Raw genomic sequence first — 15,801 nt, 5'->3', positions numbered from 1 at the left:
TGATAGCGTGTTACGTGGCGTCTACCACTTGGAGTGACTGCGACGGCATCTACCTCTTGGGGTGACTGCGACGGCGCTAATTTCTTGATGGAGACTGCCGCTCTTGTCGGTATGACAGTGTGAGCCGGCGTCTGTTTCTTGATAGCGTGTTACGTGACGTCTACCACTTGGAGTGATCAACGACGCATCTACCTCTTGGGGTGACTGCCGTGGCGTCTACTACTTGGGGTGACTGCGACGACGCTAATTTCTTGATGGAGCTGCCGCTCTTGTCGGTATGACAGTGTGAGCGCGTCATTTCTTGATAGCGTGTTACGTGGCGTCTACCACTTGGAGTGACTGCGACGGCATCTACCTCTTGGGGTGACTGCCGTGGCGTCTACTACTTGGGGTGACTGCGACGGCGCTAATTTCTTGATGGAGACTGCCGCTCTTGTCGGTATGACAGTGTGAGCCGGCGTCTGTTTCTTGATAGCGTGTTACGTGGCGTCTACCACTTGGAGTGACTGCGACGGCATCTACCTCTTGGGGTGACTGCCGTGGCGTCTACTACTTGGGGTGACTGCGACGGCGCTAATTTCTTGATGGAGACTGCCGCTCTTGTCGGTATGACAGTGTGAGCCGGCGTCTGTTTCTTGATAGCGTGTTACGTGGCGTCTACCACTTGGAGTGACTGCGACGGCATCTACCTCTTGGGGTGACTGCCGTGGCGTCTACTACTTGGGGTGACTGCGACGGCGCTAATTTCTTGATGGAGATCTAGCTCTTGTCGGTGCGACAGTGTGAGCCGACGTGCATTTCTTGATAGCGTGTTACGTGGCGTCTACCACTTGGGTGATGCGACGGCATCTACCTCTTGGGGTGACTGCCGTGGCGTCTACTACTTGGGGTGACTGCGACGGCGCTAATTTCTTGATGGAGACTGCCGCTCTTGTCGGTATGACAGTGTGAGCCGGCGTCTGTTTCTTGATAGATAACTGATGGGGAAATTTTTGCTTCGATGGAAGGCTTGGGTGATTTTTCATTAGGTAAAAGCATGCGTTGGGGTGTCCACAGTTATTTTGGACACCTCCGCGGCTACATAAGTTTCTACGAGATTACCGATGCCCTAATGGCTCATCACAGGCACACCTCCCCAGTCAGCCACTAGTTGTATCCATTTGGTCGCCCTCTTGCTGTAAGGACGGACTTTTCCCTTTTTCGGACTTTTTGGCCTCTTTGAGGGATTGCATGTTGCATCCTCGGGCAGCTATCTGGACGTTGATCACCTCATCCTTCTCGTTTTTGGAGACGAGCTTATGCGCTTCCCCCCGGTCCGAGACGTACATCAGTGTTAGGGCCCGGATGGACATCACTGCGTCGGCCTCGTTCAGGGTGACCCGGCCTATAAGGACGTTGTATGCGGACGAGCCGTCGATGACCACAAACTCGGCTAGGACGTTCTTGGCTGACGTCTTTTCGCCGAATGTCACCGGGAGCCTGATTGACCCCAGTGGTACCAGGCCGGCCCCAGAGAAGCTGTATAGGGGGTTGGTGCAGGGGCTCAGGTCCTTGATCTTCAGGCCGAGGCCGAGAAAACACTCTCTAAACATGATGTTCGTGTATGCGCCTGTGTCAATCAGGCACCTCTTGACCAGGTGGTTGGATATGTCCAAATTGACTACAAGCGGGTCACTGTGAGGGGCGATGACCCCCTCGTAGTCCTTTCTTCCAATAGTCATGTTGGGGATGTTTGCAGAGGGGGTCCCTGAGTTGGGCACAAAGTTGATGGCCTGATATAGCTCGTTTAGGTGTCGTTTGTGCCCATGAGCGGACCCTCCGTTTTCGTTGCCCCCGATGACAACATGAATCACTCTTATCCGCTCGAAGACGGACTTCTTATCTGAACTGCCGGCGTCAGTCTTTTGGCCTTTTGCAACGTACTTGCCGAGGCTTCCCTTCCGGATCAGTTCCTCTATGGCATTCTTCAGATGGCGGCAGTCGTTGGTTAAATGGCCGGTGTGGCCGTGGTACTCACAAAGATCTTGGCTTGTGTCACCGTCACTTTTTGGCTTGGGGGTCTCTCCCACTCCCGGCCCTCATTTTTGCTCGGGCGAAGACCTCGGCGGGATACGACGAGATGGGTTTTTCACTATACCGCCTCGGTGGTACGTTCTCGAATTCCACCCGCGCCCGCCGAAGTCCATCTCCCGGTCGGATCTGTCCGACCGTGATCTATTATTCTCACGGCGTTTTCCATCGGACCGCGAATCGTTGTTGTCGCGGCGTCCTTCGTCCCGATCGTCCCTGCTGTGACTCTTCTTTTCTGAGTGCTCGGCTTCGCTGGGATCTACCCAGGTTTTGTGATAGTCTTCCACCTTGATGGCTTGGTCGGCCAGCTTCCTGGCGGCGTCCAAGCCTAGGCCTCCGCTCTTGATGAGCTCGTTTTTTAAGGCTCCCCTTGGGAGGCCCTTCATCAAAGGAAGGCCGCCAGCTCGGGATTAATTTCTCGAATCTGCTGGACCTTTCCATCAAACCTCTTCACATAGCTTCGGAGAGACTCGCCCCCCTTCTGTCTGATAGTCAGGAGGTCAGACGTCTCTACGGCCCTTCTCTTATTGCAGGAGTACTGGGCTAGGAAAGCGCCCTTTAGGTCGGCGTAATAGTACACCGAGCCATCGGGAAGCCCTTTGTACCAGCTCTGAGCCATCCCATGCAAAGTTGTTGGGAAAATCCGGCACCAGACCTCATCGGGCTGCTCCCATACCGACATGTGAGACTCGAAAGCCTCAGCGTGGTCGGCTGGATCACCATCTCCCTTGTATGACAGAGGTGGCAACTTGAGCTTAGTCGGCACCGGGACTTCTAGAACGTAGGCGTTGAGGGGCTGCCTGATCACGTGTCGGACGACACGTGGCGATCGGCTCCTCGCATCCCTATCCTGGCTCCTCCCCCCGTAACGGGAGGGGCTCCTTCTTCGACTATGACTTCTTCTCCAACTCTGTTGAGTCGGACTCCTCTGGCTCCTTTGGGGTATGCCTCGTTCGTGTGGCGGGGACGCTGTCCTCCCGCGAGTACGGGAAGGACTTAGGTCTACTGCGCCCACTTTGGGCTCCCCCGGCGTCCTGGCTGGGTCAGCTTCTCCTAGTGCTTCGTTCAAATTTCTTGGAGTCACGTTTTGGGCCCTGGTCTCCTGGACGGTTTCCGCCGCTCTTGTCGGCGTGACAGTGTGAGCAGGCGTATTGCTGATTAGGTCCAAGAGCATTTTTAGTTTCTCTACGTCAACCACATGCCCCATGATGGTGACCTGGTTGGCTGGGGGCGGTGCGTCGGGTATTATTGGCATCCCGAACTCTGGTTGGGTTATTCCGCCGGTGGAGGGCTGCACGACTCCAGAGTTGTTGAAAGTATCGTCTTGGTAGAACGCGGTTTCGTCGGTCACGACTGCGTCTTGCTGTTTCGACATTTTCTTAGCTTTTTGGGTGGGTTTTTATTATTATATTTTTTTTTGTTTGGGAATGAATGTGACTAGCTTCTAGTGTCTTTCCCCACAGACGGCGCCAATTGTTCCGGGTGTAATTCCAGAGCAGATATTCGTTACCACCCTTGGCTTGTAGAATAATGTCCTTGGTTGGATTCTTCTTGCTTCTATCGTTCCTCTCGGCTGCTCCTGCAACAATGAACGAACTGAGGGCTTGGCTGTGTGCCAAGCGTACTCACTCCGACGCTCAAGTCAGTAAACTTAAAGGATTAAGTTGTGTTACTTGGCTAGATATGTCGAGTAGAGAGATAAGGGAGATATTACCAGATGAATAGTGTATTTAGGTTTTTAGTTGTGGATCCTTTCCTCAATGAGGGTTGAGGAGTATTTATAGACCTTCACCTTTTGTCACGTAGTGGCCAAGTGGCCAAGTGGCTAGCAGGTGGAAAGACTGATCTACCCCTCGGCCGAGGGACCTATGGCAGGCCGGCGGACAATGTTGACTCACCGCCGAGGGGTCTTGGATGTGAGTACGCGGATATGTGTCCCGGCTGGCAGGTTGTCATGCCGAGACCCAGGCTATCAGGCCGATGGGCTGCATCGGCTAGGCCGTCTGATATGCTAACGTTGCTGTGGATATCTTTGACCTTGCTCAGTATGTTGACTTGGTCAGCGGTGCAGAATATGCCCCATCAAATCATTTTAATTATGTCATTTCCTCTTCCAATTTAAGTTTTCTCCAACTCACACCTATTGATTGTTTTTCTATAAAATTTACTTTACTTTTTTAAGTGGTTTATGCTTTTTTAACCATTATAAGATGATCGTTGATCTCAAAATGGAGATCTTATAATATTTCTTTAAATTTGTTATTAAGCATATATTGGTGTGTAATTTTACTATTATGCTTTTTCGATCAACCTATTTGAATTTGTATTTTTGTATTCATGAGTATAATTATCTCTAACATATATTTTTCTTTTTCATTTTATAGGAACTATTATCAAGGCATGTACTAAAAGAAAGCGTACTAAAAGGAAGCGAAAGTAAGCCTTCAGATAAATATTAAATAGTATGCATGGTTTCTAAATTCTAATCCGTATATTTTTAAGTTTATGTGTTTTTTTTTCAAAACCGGAATAGATTATTTTATAGTCTTTAATCCTATTTTTATTTTTATATAGGATCGTGGACATACGTATAACAAGAGATGGATCAAATTCTTGAAATAGTAATAAGGAACTTAAAAAATTTTATGAACCTTTTGGAATTGGGATTTAGGGAATATAGTTTTTTAGATTATTGAGCAATTGAAATGAAAATTTAATTTGTAATACATACATGGAGCGGATACCGACCATACCGTTGAATCGTATCTAATATTTTTCTATCGATATAATAAATATTTTTCAGATGTAAATAATATTTGAAGCATGCACGTGGTGATAAGATTTCAAAGATATTTCTATGGGAGGGTTGATGGAGAGGTCTGGAAATAATTTGGAGATGACTATACTGAGGTATTGAGTTTACAACCTTATAAGGCGTCATTGAAGATTTTTCATAAGAAATTTATTATATACGGATGGTTTCAACTTTTAATATTTAAAAAACTCACTTTATTATATTGCGGAGTAAAACGCACGTATATATAATGAGTCGTCTTTGTCATTGCTCTGTTGTCAAGTTTCTCAAAATTAGTAGCTATCACATCCTCACTTGCAGGATTCGATTTAAAAAAATAAACCAAAGTTGTCAAAGAAATAAGGTATTAACTAACTAATTTCTATGTATTTCAAAACTGTATATTTTAGATGGATCAACAACTAATTGCTCGAACAAATATCAACAATACGATAAAAATATCAAAACTAAAACAGATAAACCCGTGAATTTCACGGGTCACAAACCTAGTTGTTCACTTAGGGGGCGTTTGTTTCGCGCATGGGTATGGGTTTGGAATCAGGAATCATACCTGGGTGGTATCGGTTTGGAACTTCATTCCTCATACCTTGCGTTTGTTTCAATTGTACGCGGTATGGATTTGAAACTAAGTAAACGTTGAAATATGTAAAATCTATAACTTTAAACAATAATTTTAACACATAAAATCGTGAAAATAAAGATTTAATCAAATAATTATATAAAATATTTCATTTTCAATATGTTATAATATTTATTTTCATATTTTTGTTCATTATAATTTGATACTTATGGGTATCAATCTCATACCCACCCCCCTCCTTGGGTATGAGAAACTCATACCTCATGGGTTTAAGGTATGGGTATGAAACCCCCGAATTCGCCAAACAAACACTTGGTATAGGTTTGGCTCATTCCAAACCCATACCTCATACCTTTAGTGACTGAACCAAACACCCCCTTAAACATGTTAAGAAAATACAATGTTACTCAAAAAGTATACATATAAATTAAGTTAATTTTGAGTTTTAATGTCAAAAATAAAAATAGAACTTTTAAATTTTGAGAAACTTGAAAAAAATACATATAAATCCAAAAGTTAAAAGAAATATAATGCAATGCATCAGATGCACGCACGATCCTTTTTTACAAGAGTTTCCTACAATTGTTTTTTACCATACAAGTTATTTTGATATATCACTTGTTAAACACCACTATCATCTTTGAATTATCAGATGTTTCTTTCCTTTAGTTGTTTGACAATTGGACAATATTTTGAATGTTAAAACGCCAAAATCGTTACACCACTCACATGTTTTCTATTCCTACACTCACGCTATTAATCTCTCATTCTTTTTTCCACTAATACTCAATTAATTCAATTCGATTCAGTTTAATTAATGTAAACAACAATTACCCATTAATCATATATATCTCGATTCCGATTGGAGTGACTTAATTTCTGATAAATTAAGAAAAGGTAACGTAGAATGGATGAGGAGTACGATGTAATTGTGTTAGGGACTGGTCTTAAAGAATGCATCATCAGTGGCCTTCTTTCGGTTGATGGTCTCAAAGTAATCTCTCTTTCTCGCTTCAACTGTGTTTTATGCAACGATTAATGTTATTATTTCATGTCACAAGATTCATCTTATTTCATGTATTTGATGTCAAAAGAATCGATAATCGTGTTAATTCTTGAATAAGCGAGTTGCATTAAGTTATTATAGGATTTTTATACGTCATACAACGATCTTACATATGACTATGATTAAACTAAAGTTTTTGTTATTGTTTTTACCGTTTTATGTATCAACTCAGTAGTGGCAGATCTTGGCCCAAAAATAGGTGGTAGCTTAAAAACTTGTTTCCCTATTTCTGGATAACAATCTTAATTACAAAGTATAATACTCCAGCTCCGGCGTAATTTGTTTCCCTATTTCATTTTAGAGTGACATTCATTTGTTTACCTTTCTCTTCTATTACAATGTTTTCTATAGGCAATTTGATCATCTATATGCATTATGATCCACTTGTCAAATAATAATAACAACCATCACAATTCACCAAGTGATTCCCTTTCCTCTCCTTGATTTTTGTGACAATAGCAAAAATAAATAAATGACCGAAACGAAGAAGAGAGTAATAATTGCAAGAATTAAGATCAAATGTATACCAGTGTTACACAAATTGCCAATGTTAGATAGTTTCATTTATTCCCTTCGTTCCGGTGATTTATTTACGTTTGATTTTGGCACAAAGATTAATAAATAAGGAGGGGAGGGCAATTATTGGATGATATGTAGACCAAATTGAGTGTAGATGATCAAATTGTTCATCAAAAGCATACCCAAAATAGAAAAATAAACAATTAACGAAGATATCCCAAAATAGAATAGGTAAACAAATGAGCGGGATTGGGGAGTATCTTTTTTCCTAGTGTCACAAATTGCCAAAGTTGCTAAAATGAATGTAAGGCATGTCTTTGTATGTTGATTGTTCTTGAAACAGGTATTGCATATGGACAGAAATGACTATTATGGAGGAGACTCTACTTCTCTCAACCTTAATCAGGTGCCCTTTTATGTCACACCTTAGATTATATCAATCTGCTTTAACAATTACAGTGCAAGACTGTCTTGTCTAGTGGCGGAATCAGGATTTGAAATCAGAAAGGGTAATAGTATAATTGTATAAGGGACCTCGAAAAAATTTGAAAATTTTAACTAAAAATTTCGTAATTTTCAAACGTTAGCAGAGGCGAGCTCTTACTGGGTGAGACGGTCCTTTTATTTAAAAAATAAGTGTTTTTATATATAGAATAATTGTTTCACACAATAAGACGTTCTTATTCTATAATTTATGCTAGTTTTAGACAGTTAAGTTTTAATCACTTTGGCTTGGTTATGTGTGCCCAAACAGCTATGGAAGCGATTTAGGGGAGATGAGCAGCCTCCAGAAAGCTTAGGTCAAAGCAAGGAGTATAATGTTGACATGGTACCCAAGGTATGTATGTACCAATTTATTTATGTTATGTTTTTCACCTATGTTACTCGAACTCGGCTATAAACATGTGTAGTCTAGTGCATGCTGGTGAATTGTCGGAATAACGTATTGTTTCATTATGTTTGATTCTATTCGGGTTCTCTTTACAGTTCATGATGGCAAATGAAGTATTAGTCCGTATTCTCATCCATACCGATGTGACTAAATACCTTAATTTCAAGGCAGTGGATGGTAGTTTTGTGTACAACAAGGGCAAGGTAAATTTCCCAACTTTTATCTCAATGGTTTCATGTATATATACCTTGTTATGTTGTTCTAAGGTAAATTTGAAAATTTTTGTTTTAACTGTATGTTACAGATTTACAAAGTTCCTGCTACAGATGTTGAAGCCTTGAAGTCTCCCTTAATGGGACTATTTGAAAAAAGACGAGCTCGAAAGTTCTTTATTTATGTACAAGATTATGAAGACGATGACCCGAAATCTCACGAAGGCCTAGATTTGAACCAAATCACTGCCAGAGATCTTATTAAGTGATTTTTCATCATTTAATTACGAAAAAACTCCTGTTTGTATTAGATGTTTGCTTACTTCCTGAATGAATCATGGTTAAAGTTCGGTGGATTTATTTGTGTAGGAAATACGGGTTAGAGGACGACACCATTGATTTCATAGGTCATGCCTTGGCGCTTTATCTGGATGATAGTTACTTGGATCAACCAGCCTTGGATTTTGTCAAGAGAATGAAGGTAAATGTTGAAATGCAATTCTGTGGGTCACCAGACTGATTATAGTTACGTTTTTTTGTATGAAGTTGCAATCATTCAATGCAATTTTCGCTATATGTTATCTGATCATATGGCTTTTTGGAATGTAGTTATATGCAGAGTCCTTGGCTCGTTTCCGAGGAGGATCTCCTTACATCTATCCATTGTATGGCCTTGGAGAGTTGCCTCAGGTAACAAACGTTGCGTTTAATTATTTCCTTGATCGCTTTTGAGATATGATGCCCTCTGATCACTTTAAAGTATTTTCTGTCAGGGTTTTGCTCGTTTAAGTGCAGTTTATGGTGGAACTTACATGCTCAGCAAACCAGACTGTGCAGTAAGTCGTTGCATTCCTCTATTTTCCGTTTTTCAATGTCTGTTTTCGCAAATATAAGAAAGGTTGCAGATTCCAAAGAATTGGCGAGTACTTTTTTCACGAAAACACAGTTAACAGTATAGCATTCCTGAGGAACTAGAAAAGCCATTAACTTCATGTAATTTGTATGACAGGTAGTCTTTGATGATAGCGGAAAAGCCATTGGTGTTTCATCAGAGGGAGAAACTGCAAAATGCAAGAAAGTTGTATGCGATCCAGCGTATTTACCTGATAAAGTGAGTTCTACAATCTCTGAACAGACGGCTCTCATCGTCTTTCTTCATACAAATCTGCTAATAAACTTTCTGTTAACTTCTGAATTGAGCTTTTTTAAGTATTATTTCCATTTACTGATAAAACAGGTACGCAAGGTTGGTAGAGTGACTCGCGCTATATGTATAATGAGCCACCCTATTCCCGAAACCCATGATTCGCACTCAGTTCAGGTCATTTTGCCGCAGAAGCAGCTTGGTCGTAAATCAGACATGTATGTTATTTGTTCGGAAAACTGTTTCTTAAATCCAACCAATGTTATTGACTGAAAACTGTGAACATTTGGAACATAATTCAGGTACCTATTCTGTTGTTCCTACACTCATAACGTAGCTGCAAAAGGCAAATACATTGCTTTTGTTACGACTGAAGCAGAGACGGACCAACCTGAGGTTGAGCTTAAACCTGGAATTGACCTTCTCGGACCTGTTGACGAGATCTTCTACGATGCTTATGATAGATATGAACCTGAAAACAGCCCTGAATCTGATAGCTGCTTCATTTCCACTGTATGTTGCCTTCTGAATTTCGGTGTTCAGACTCTATGTGCAAAAATTTGTGTGTTAAAATCAATGGTTTACGTTTTGTACAGCAAAATAACCGGAAAGAAATACTAATGAATTAAATTGAATTCTTACAGAGCTATGATGCAACCACACACTTTGAATCTACAGTAAAGGATGTGATCGCGTTGTACAGCAAAATAACCGGAAAGGTGAGAAATACAATTCCTATTTTAACAAATACTTCCATCTCCTTCACTATCATGCTCTTTAGCATCATTGTTGCCATCGTTCTTAGCTTTTAATTGCGCGTCTTGGGAACTCGTTAGTCTAAGGCTCAGCGAAGCAGCAGACAAAAGCACAACAAAAGAGAGAAACCATTACGCAATTGGCATTTTTTTTCTACCTGAATAAACTTAAGCAGTAAACATCATCATGATCTGAGCTTTATCTGTCACAAATGTTGCAGGAACTCGATCTTACTGTCGACCTGAATGCTGCAAGTGCTGGACCTGAAGAATAAATCAATCCAAGGCCTTGCTTACTCACTATTTTACAGATTTTATTAGTACAGATGCTGTCATATAGCATAAGTACATTCTTATATATAGTTGTTATTTCAAGTTTCTCCTTACTTCCCTCCTCTCGAGGACATAAAACTTGCAATTTTGTGACGAAACAGTTTGCTTCTGTATTTGTGTTTAAACCTCATTTTTAAAGAATGGTATAGGTTATTTTCGATAATGGTGATCTTTTATAAGGCGATTTTCAACTTTCTTCCTGATATTCTGCAACATTTTCCCAACACCCCTTCGAGTTCTTCGTTCTATGTAAACAGTAAACTGTAAAGGAGTCAGCTCTTATTCAGAAGATGACCTATTCATTTTATTTGATGTAAAGGGAGTGATAACACTGAAGGACATAGTATTTTAATGCTAACAGTATTCGAACTCAGATCATAAATTACACCTGAATTGAGGCCTTGAGGGTATTATTATTCATGACTTGAGTACAAAAAAACACGTAGAATCAAACTACCTGTGTATTAATGACGACAACCGGATTACCGGGTATGTCAGTACTCGAGTTTCGAACTGCTTCATTGTACCAACATTCACAGCCTTCAGGAGAGACCGAGAGAAAAAAAATAATGGATCCTGTCGAAGCGGAGCTATTTTAATCAACAATGGTATATGTACCGTACAATCTTTTATTAATACGGAGTAATAAATAATTCTTTCACACGTAAAAAAATAATGAGAACCATCACACTAATAAACATATAGCAATACACAGATTATCACTTCAAGAATCTTGCGAGACATTTTTTTCAATTCCTATCCTCGATTAATAAAGCTTCAAGCTCCTGCTTCTTTCGCTCTAATTCCTGCAGTAGCAAGGAAATCAATGTCGATGTTAGTGATCCCCTTCGACAAAATTCCCTTAATCCGACTTGACCCTTCTTTTCAGGGAAACGAGGTGCATGATCAGGATAATACATAAGAATGTTTTATCGGATTACATAGAGAAAGTTCTCCCTGTTTCTTTTAAGAAGTATACAGAGAAAATTTCAGCTGATTCTTATTTTTTTTGGCGTAGAAGGAGCCAGTGGCGGAACCAATATTGAAAGATTGGGGGAGAAAAATCCCAACAGAGGCGATTTAGTAATACATAACGTAAAATGGAAAAAATAAAATCAGAAATTTTAAACTAAAAAATTCAAAATTTTCGTATTGAATAGCACCTAAGAAACTACGGAGTATAACTGCAAGTCTCGAGAAACGAGAAACTTGTAACTTTTTACCTCAAGATCCTTTGCTGCTTGATCCCTTGTCATTTCTTCTGTGTGTTCCATTTTACGCTTGAGACAACCAATGCACAAGATCCCCTAAGAAAAACAGTGATCATGTTAGAAGAATCTCGGAAGGCTTTTAGGGATACTCAGGGGTTACTACCTACTTTAATATGCCGAGAAACTCTTTCTAGTACAGAACTTACCTTGACGGCTTGTCACTCCATCCCAATATAAACCAACTCTCTAGAACTTGTGTGGAGTATATGACAGTAATATTATAGCATGGCAGAAGATGTAATGCTATGCTGAAGAGTGAAGATCAGTTGGCAATGACAAGGCAACATAAGATCGCCCAGACATACCACTACACTCGGAAATACCATACTATCTATACGGGCTTAGCTAAATAAGCAATTAAGTGAGCTCAAATTCTTACCGATATGAGATACACAACACCACATGAGAGAAGCAGGTAACTTGCTATATTCTGCAGAAGCGCCAGGTCCTTCCGCTGTCCCATATAGTCCGGAAATGCCCTAGTCATGACACCAACACTAGGCAAAGCAATTCACAGCTGTTAGTTAATATATACTGTTAGGTATTTTGTTATACAGTTATACTTGGTAAAAAAATTATGCTCATTTGGCTAGTGCCTTTTGAGCATGTATGTACAGAACCCAGGGAAGAATCATCAATATTCAAAATCATATTGAATTACCACTATTATTTGCTGAGAACAACAAACAAGACAATAGTGTCCTCTGTCTTCTGAAGTCATCGCATTCATCAGTCTCGGAAATATTAATCCATATATGCCTCTGGGTGCTACAACCATAGGAGCTCTCTTAAGTATTTCATAACAAAGCAATTACTTAAATAAACTGCATCACATCGCTTTGCAACCTTAAATCCATTATGACAAAAACATTGATGAATGATGAGAATCTTAAAGAAGAAGTTTGATCCTCTAATCATTTACCAGCCATTTCTAAACTCCTTGCAGATCAAACATGAACGAGAAGAAAAATGAATACGTGTTTGCTCAATTATAACTAGGATAAGAGAGTATTATATCTCTTGTTTTTGGATTATCTCTTGTACATGACTAAGAAGAACGAAGTCAGTAGCAAGAAGTTAGGCCTCAAAGGGAGAAAAGGTAACAGAAGAAACAGAATGCGGAACACAAAAAGAAACAAGACACGACAACATTACCCCAGTGCCTCAATGGCTCCCACAATTTGCGAGGTAAGTGGGGTCAGTTGTACCCAGCCTTACCCTTGTGTTAGCAACACAAAGAGGTTGTTTCTAGATGACCCGAGATGAAAATTTTATCCAACAAAAGCTCACGGAGGGAGTGACGCTTGACAAGAAACAATGAGTAGGCAAGCGTTTTAAGAGGGAGATGTGAAGTACATCCTTTCCCAAGATACTTTCAGCTCCTCTCGGACTTGTGTACATCAACATTTACCGTCAGGCCTATAAAAGGCTCCCACATATAGAGAGGCTTTTTAACTACACATGACTCGAATGTTCTTTTCAACTTTCTCCAAACCCTCCCTTCCCTTCCTAGTTTTATACTATTGATTTCAAACTTACTACTTTTGTAACTCTCAAAAATAAAACCTTCAAAATTGTTTGTTGCAGTTATAACAGGAAGACAGAAACGGCTCTCTGATAACCATATGTCAAGGAACATCCTATTCACTACAAAATTATACACTGGAGACTTGGTATGCGACGACGGTAATAGATTCCTTGGAAAAAAAGAAGCAAATAATATAGTGACAATGCAAATGCGGAGTACAAAAAAGCTATGATTCAGTTACAAGAGGTTTATGATACATACAAGATTTGCAGCATGCCTCTACCAGGCCAATATTCCAATACCTGCAGCATAATACAAACATATTACTCCCTCCATCCCATTTTTATTTTGTCCGATTCCCTCCAAAAATTTATCCCACAATTATTGTCCCCTTTCTTAAATTTGGTAAGGAAAAGTTCAAAAATTTCCAATATTGCCCCTAGATCATTTAGCTACCACCATCTTCATCCCAAAAAAGCGACGATCAAATGTATCGAATCATGTCCTTTCATACTCCCGGTATACTCCCTCCATTCAACTCCACTTTACATGTTTGTTTCATCACGTTTGTCAACGCGACTTTTGTGCGGTAAATATCTTTAGCTACGTATTTGCAAAGATATTTTTAATGTATTTTTAAACAGGGCCGTCTTTAAGCAGGTACAACCTGTACAAATGAACAGGGCCCCCAAAAATTTGGGGCCCAATCCCAGTCCTAAACCCCTTCACAGTAAAAAAGAAAAAAAAAAAGGAAACCCAGGGAATACTTTAGGAGTGTAGTACGTAACTATGTATAAATGCTTCAATGCTGATCTCATCTTCCGTTTCCCGATACAAACTTTATTTATTCTTTATTTACTTATTTTTCTTTTTTATCTTAGTCAATCAAATCATACTCACCTAATCACCTTGTTAAAAAAAGACGTTAACTTTCAATTTTCTAAATTTTTGTTCATCTAATTTCCTCAATTACTTCCAAAGTCCCAATTTCCATAAAACATTTGTGCTCAATATTTATTTCGTCTCATAATTTTATTTACAATAAGTTTCTCTTAAGACGAATATATCACGGATATATCCGTCTTAAGATTAAAACGGCTCAAGTAGCGTATTACTTGCATATGTAAGACAAGTCTTTTGCTAATATCTAAGCGTTTTATTTTTGTTTTATCTACGCAAATGGTATGCTATCTAATTTTTAAGTTTAAGATCGTCTTAAATAAGAATTTGTGTTTTATGTGTGTACATAGGCTATAAAGCATGATTTTTTTGTCAACTTTTTATAACAGGAGATTAAAGAATGAAATTAATAACTATTGAGAACAAAGTTTCAGACAAATTTTGTTTTGCGGAACTAATCGTAGATTTTGCTTCAAATAACGCAATTAGAGCTTCCTTATTTAAGAAATGATGTTTTATAATTGTAAACTTTACTATAATTATCGGAGAAAATTTTTTTGGGTGTGAGTGGAAAACTCCATCTTGGTAATTTTTTTTCTAGGTGTATTAAATTTAGGGTCCCGTTTTGCTAGTTTGCACAGGGCCACGAAAATCTCCCAGACGGCCCTGTTTTTAAAGACGAATTAAATAAGATCCCACATGAAATATATTTTAACTTATGTATCGAGAGAAAATTGAAATTAAATGTCCGCTTGTGAATAGTGTGCAAAAGAGAAACATGCAAAGTGGAGTTGAATGGAGTATAATTCTAAAATTACAGCAAACACAAAAAAAAAAAAAAAAAAAAAAAAAAAAAAAAAAAAAAAGTGAAGCAGACCTTCCAGAATTTGAAGAAAGCAGTCCACTCCGTCTCAACAATCACTACGACAACCGCTATCGCCGTCGCATAGATTCGAAAAATACCGTCAAATATCTAATCAAACAAAAACAAAACAATTCAACTAAACTAAACTAAACTTGCATCAAATAAATATAGATGAAAAACAGAGGAATTAAAGTAACTGACGTCGGAGCGATTCTTGAAGGAGAGAACGGCAGAGAGAACATTGACGGAGATGCAAAGGATGGCGGAAATGGCGGTGATTACGCTGAAACATTTACAAAGTATCAACAAACTCCGTTTCACAGGTGCGGCATCGTTGACGGCGGTTGAATCTTCATGTAATGACTGCGTTGTTTCTATAGTATCTTCATTATCCGCCATTTTTGTATGTATAGCTTTGCTCTACAGTGTTTTTTTTTTTTTTTTTTTTTTTTGGTGCAGAGCTCTACAGTGTAGTGTTCATCTTTCCAGATATTTTTTTTCCCGGACAAGTTTGAATGATTTGCGGGCAACTGTAGTGCTGTAATAGCTATCCAGAAAAGGAAGGTCGCTTTCGTAACGCTCAACGATATTTGCAATTAACTACTTTACCATATATAGTTGTCGTCGGCCATTTTGTGACTCATTTCGGGTTTTTAGTACATACTCCGTATTTTATAACACGTACGAGTAATTATCTTGTTTCTAAATAGTCTCGCAAGCATCAGGCACGTCCATAACTCGAATGGTTGCATGCATTAGGCACGATATGACGACCAAACAAAAGTTTCACTTAGGGGATCAACTATTTCTCCCATTCAGTTTTCAGTATATATATACAATCTGCCCATCAT

General features: G+C 39.6%; 2 protein-coding genes across 2 annotated transcripts; one reads left to right on the top strand and one right to left on the bottom strand.

The window, feature by feature from the left end:
* Nucleotides 1–6,112: 6,112 nt before the first annotated feature.
* On the top strand, nucleotides 6,113–10,549 carry LOC141646350 (guanosine nucleotide diphosphate dissociation inhibitor At5g09550-like). The gene is made up of 13 exons (XM_074454264.1): nucleotides 6,113–6,459; nucleotides 7,394–7,456; nucleotides 7,805–7,888; nucleotides 8,038–8,145; nucleotides 8,247–8,419; nucleotides 8,524–8,635; nucleotides 8,764–8,844; nucleotides 8,928–8,990; nucleotides 9,164–9,265; nucleotides 9,392–9,516; nucleotides 9,601–9,811; nucleotides 9,943–10,017; nucleotides 10,275–10,549. Exons 1-13 carry the CDS (start codon nucleotides 6,373–6,375, stop codon nucleotides 10,326–10,328), a joined length of 1,338 nt encoding a protein of 445 aa, XP_074310365.1. The 5' UTR covers nucleotides 6,113–6,372; the 3' UTR covers nucleotides 10,329–10,549.
* A 450-nt stretch (nucleotides 10,550–10,999) lies between these two features.
* LOC141648209 (uncharacterized) lies at nucleotides 11,000–15,532 on the bottom strand. The gene is made up of 7 exons (XM_074456713.1): nucleotides 15,413–15,532; nucleotides 15,152–15,370; nucleotides 14,963–15,058; nucleotides 13,447–13,487; nucleotides 12,037–12,154; nucleotides 11,610–11,693; nucleotides 11,000–11,192 (listed from the first exon to the last, which is right to left on the bottom strand). The coding sequence occupies exons 2-7, from the start codon at nucleotides 15,347–15,349 to the stop codon at nucleotides 11,136–11,138; spliced, it is 594 nt and encodes a 197-aa protein (XP_074312814.1). The 5' UTR covers nucleotides 15,350–15,370; nucleotides 15,413–15,532; the 3' UTR covers nucleotides 11,000–11,135.
* Nucleotides 15,533–15,801: the final 269 nt, after the last annotated feature.

The sequence above is a fragment of the Silene latifolia genome, chromosome 3 (genome assembly GCF_048544455.1).
Source record: "Silene latifolia isolate original U9 population chromosome 3, ASM4854445v1, whole genome shotgun sequence".
Lineage (NCBI taxonomy): Eukaryota > Viridiplantae > Streptophyta > Magnoliopsida > Caryophyllales > Caryophyllaceae > Silene > Silene latifolia.
The sequence above is the reverse complement of the archived record's forward strand: the minus strand, read 5'-3'. Positions and strand labels throughout refer to the sequence as shown.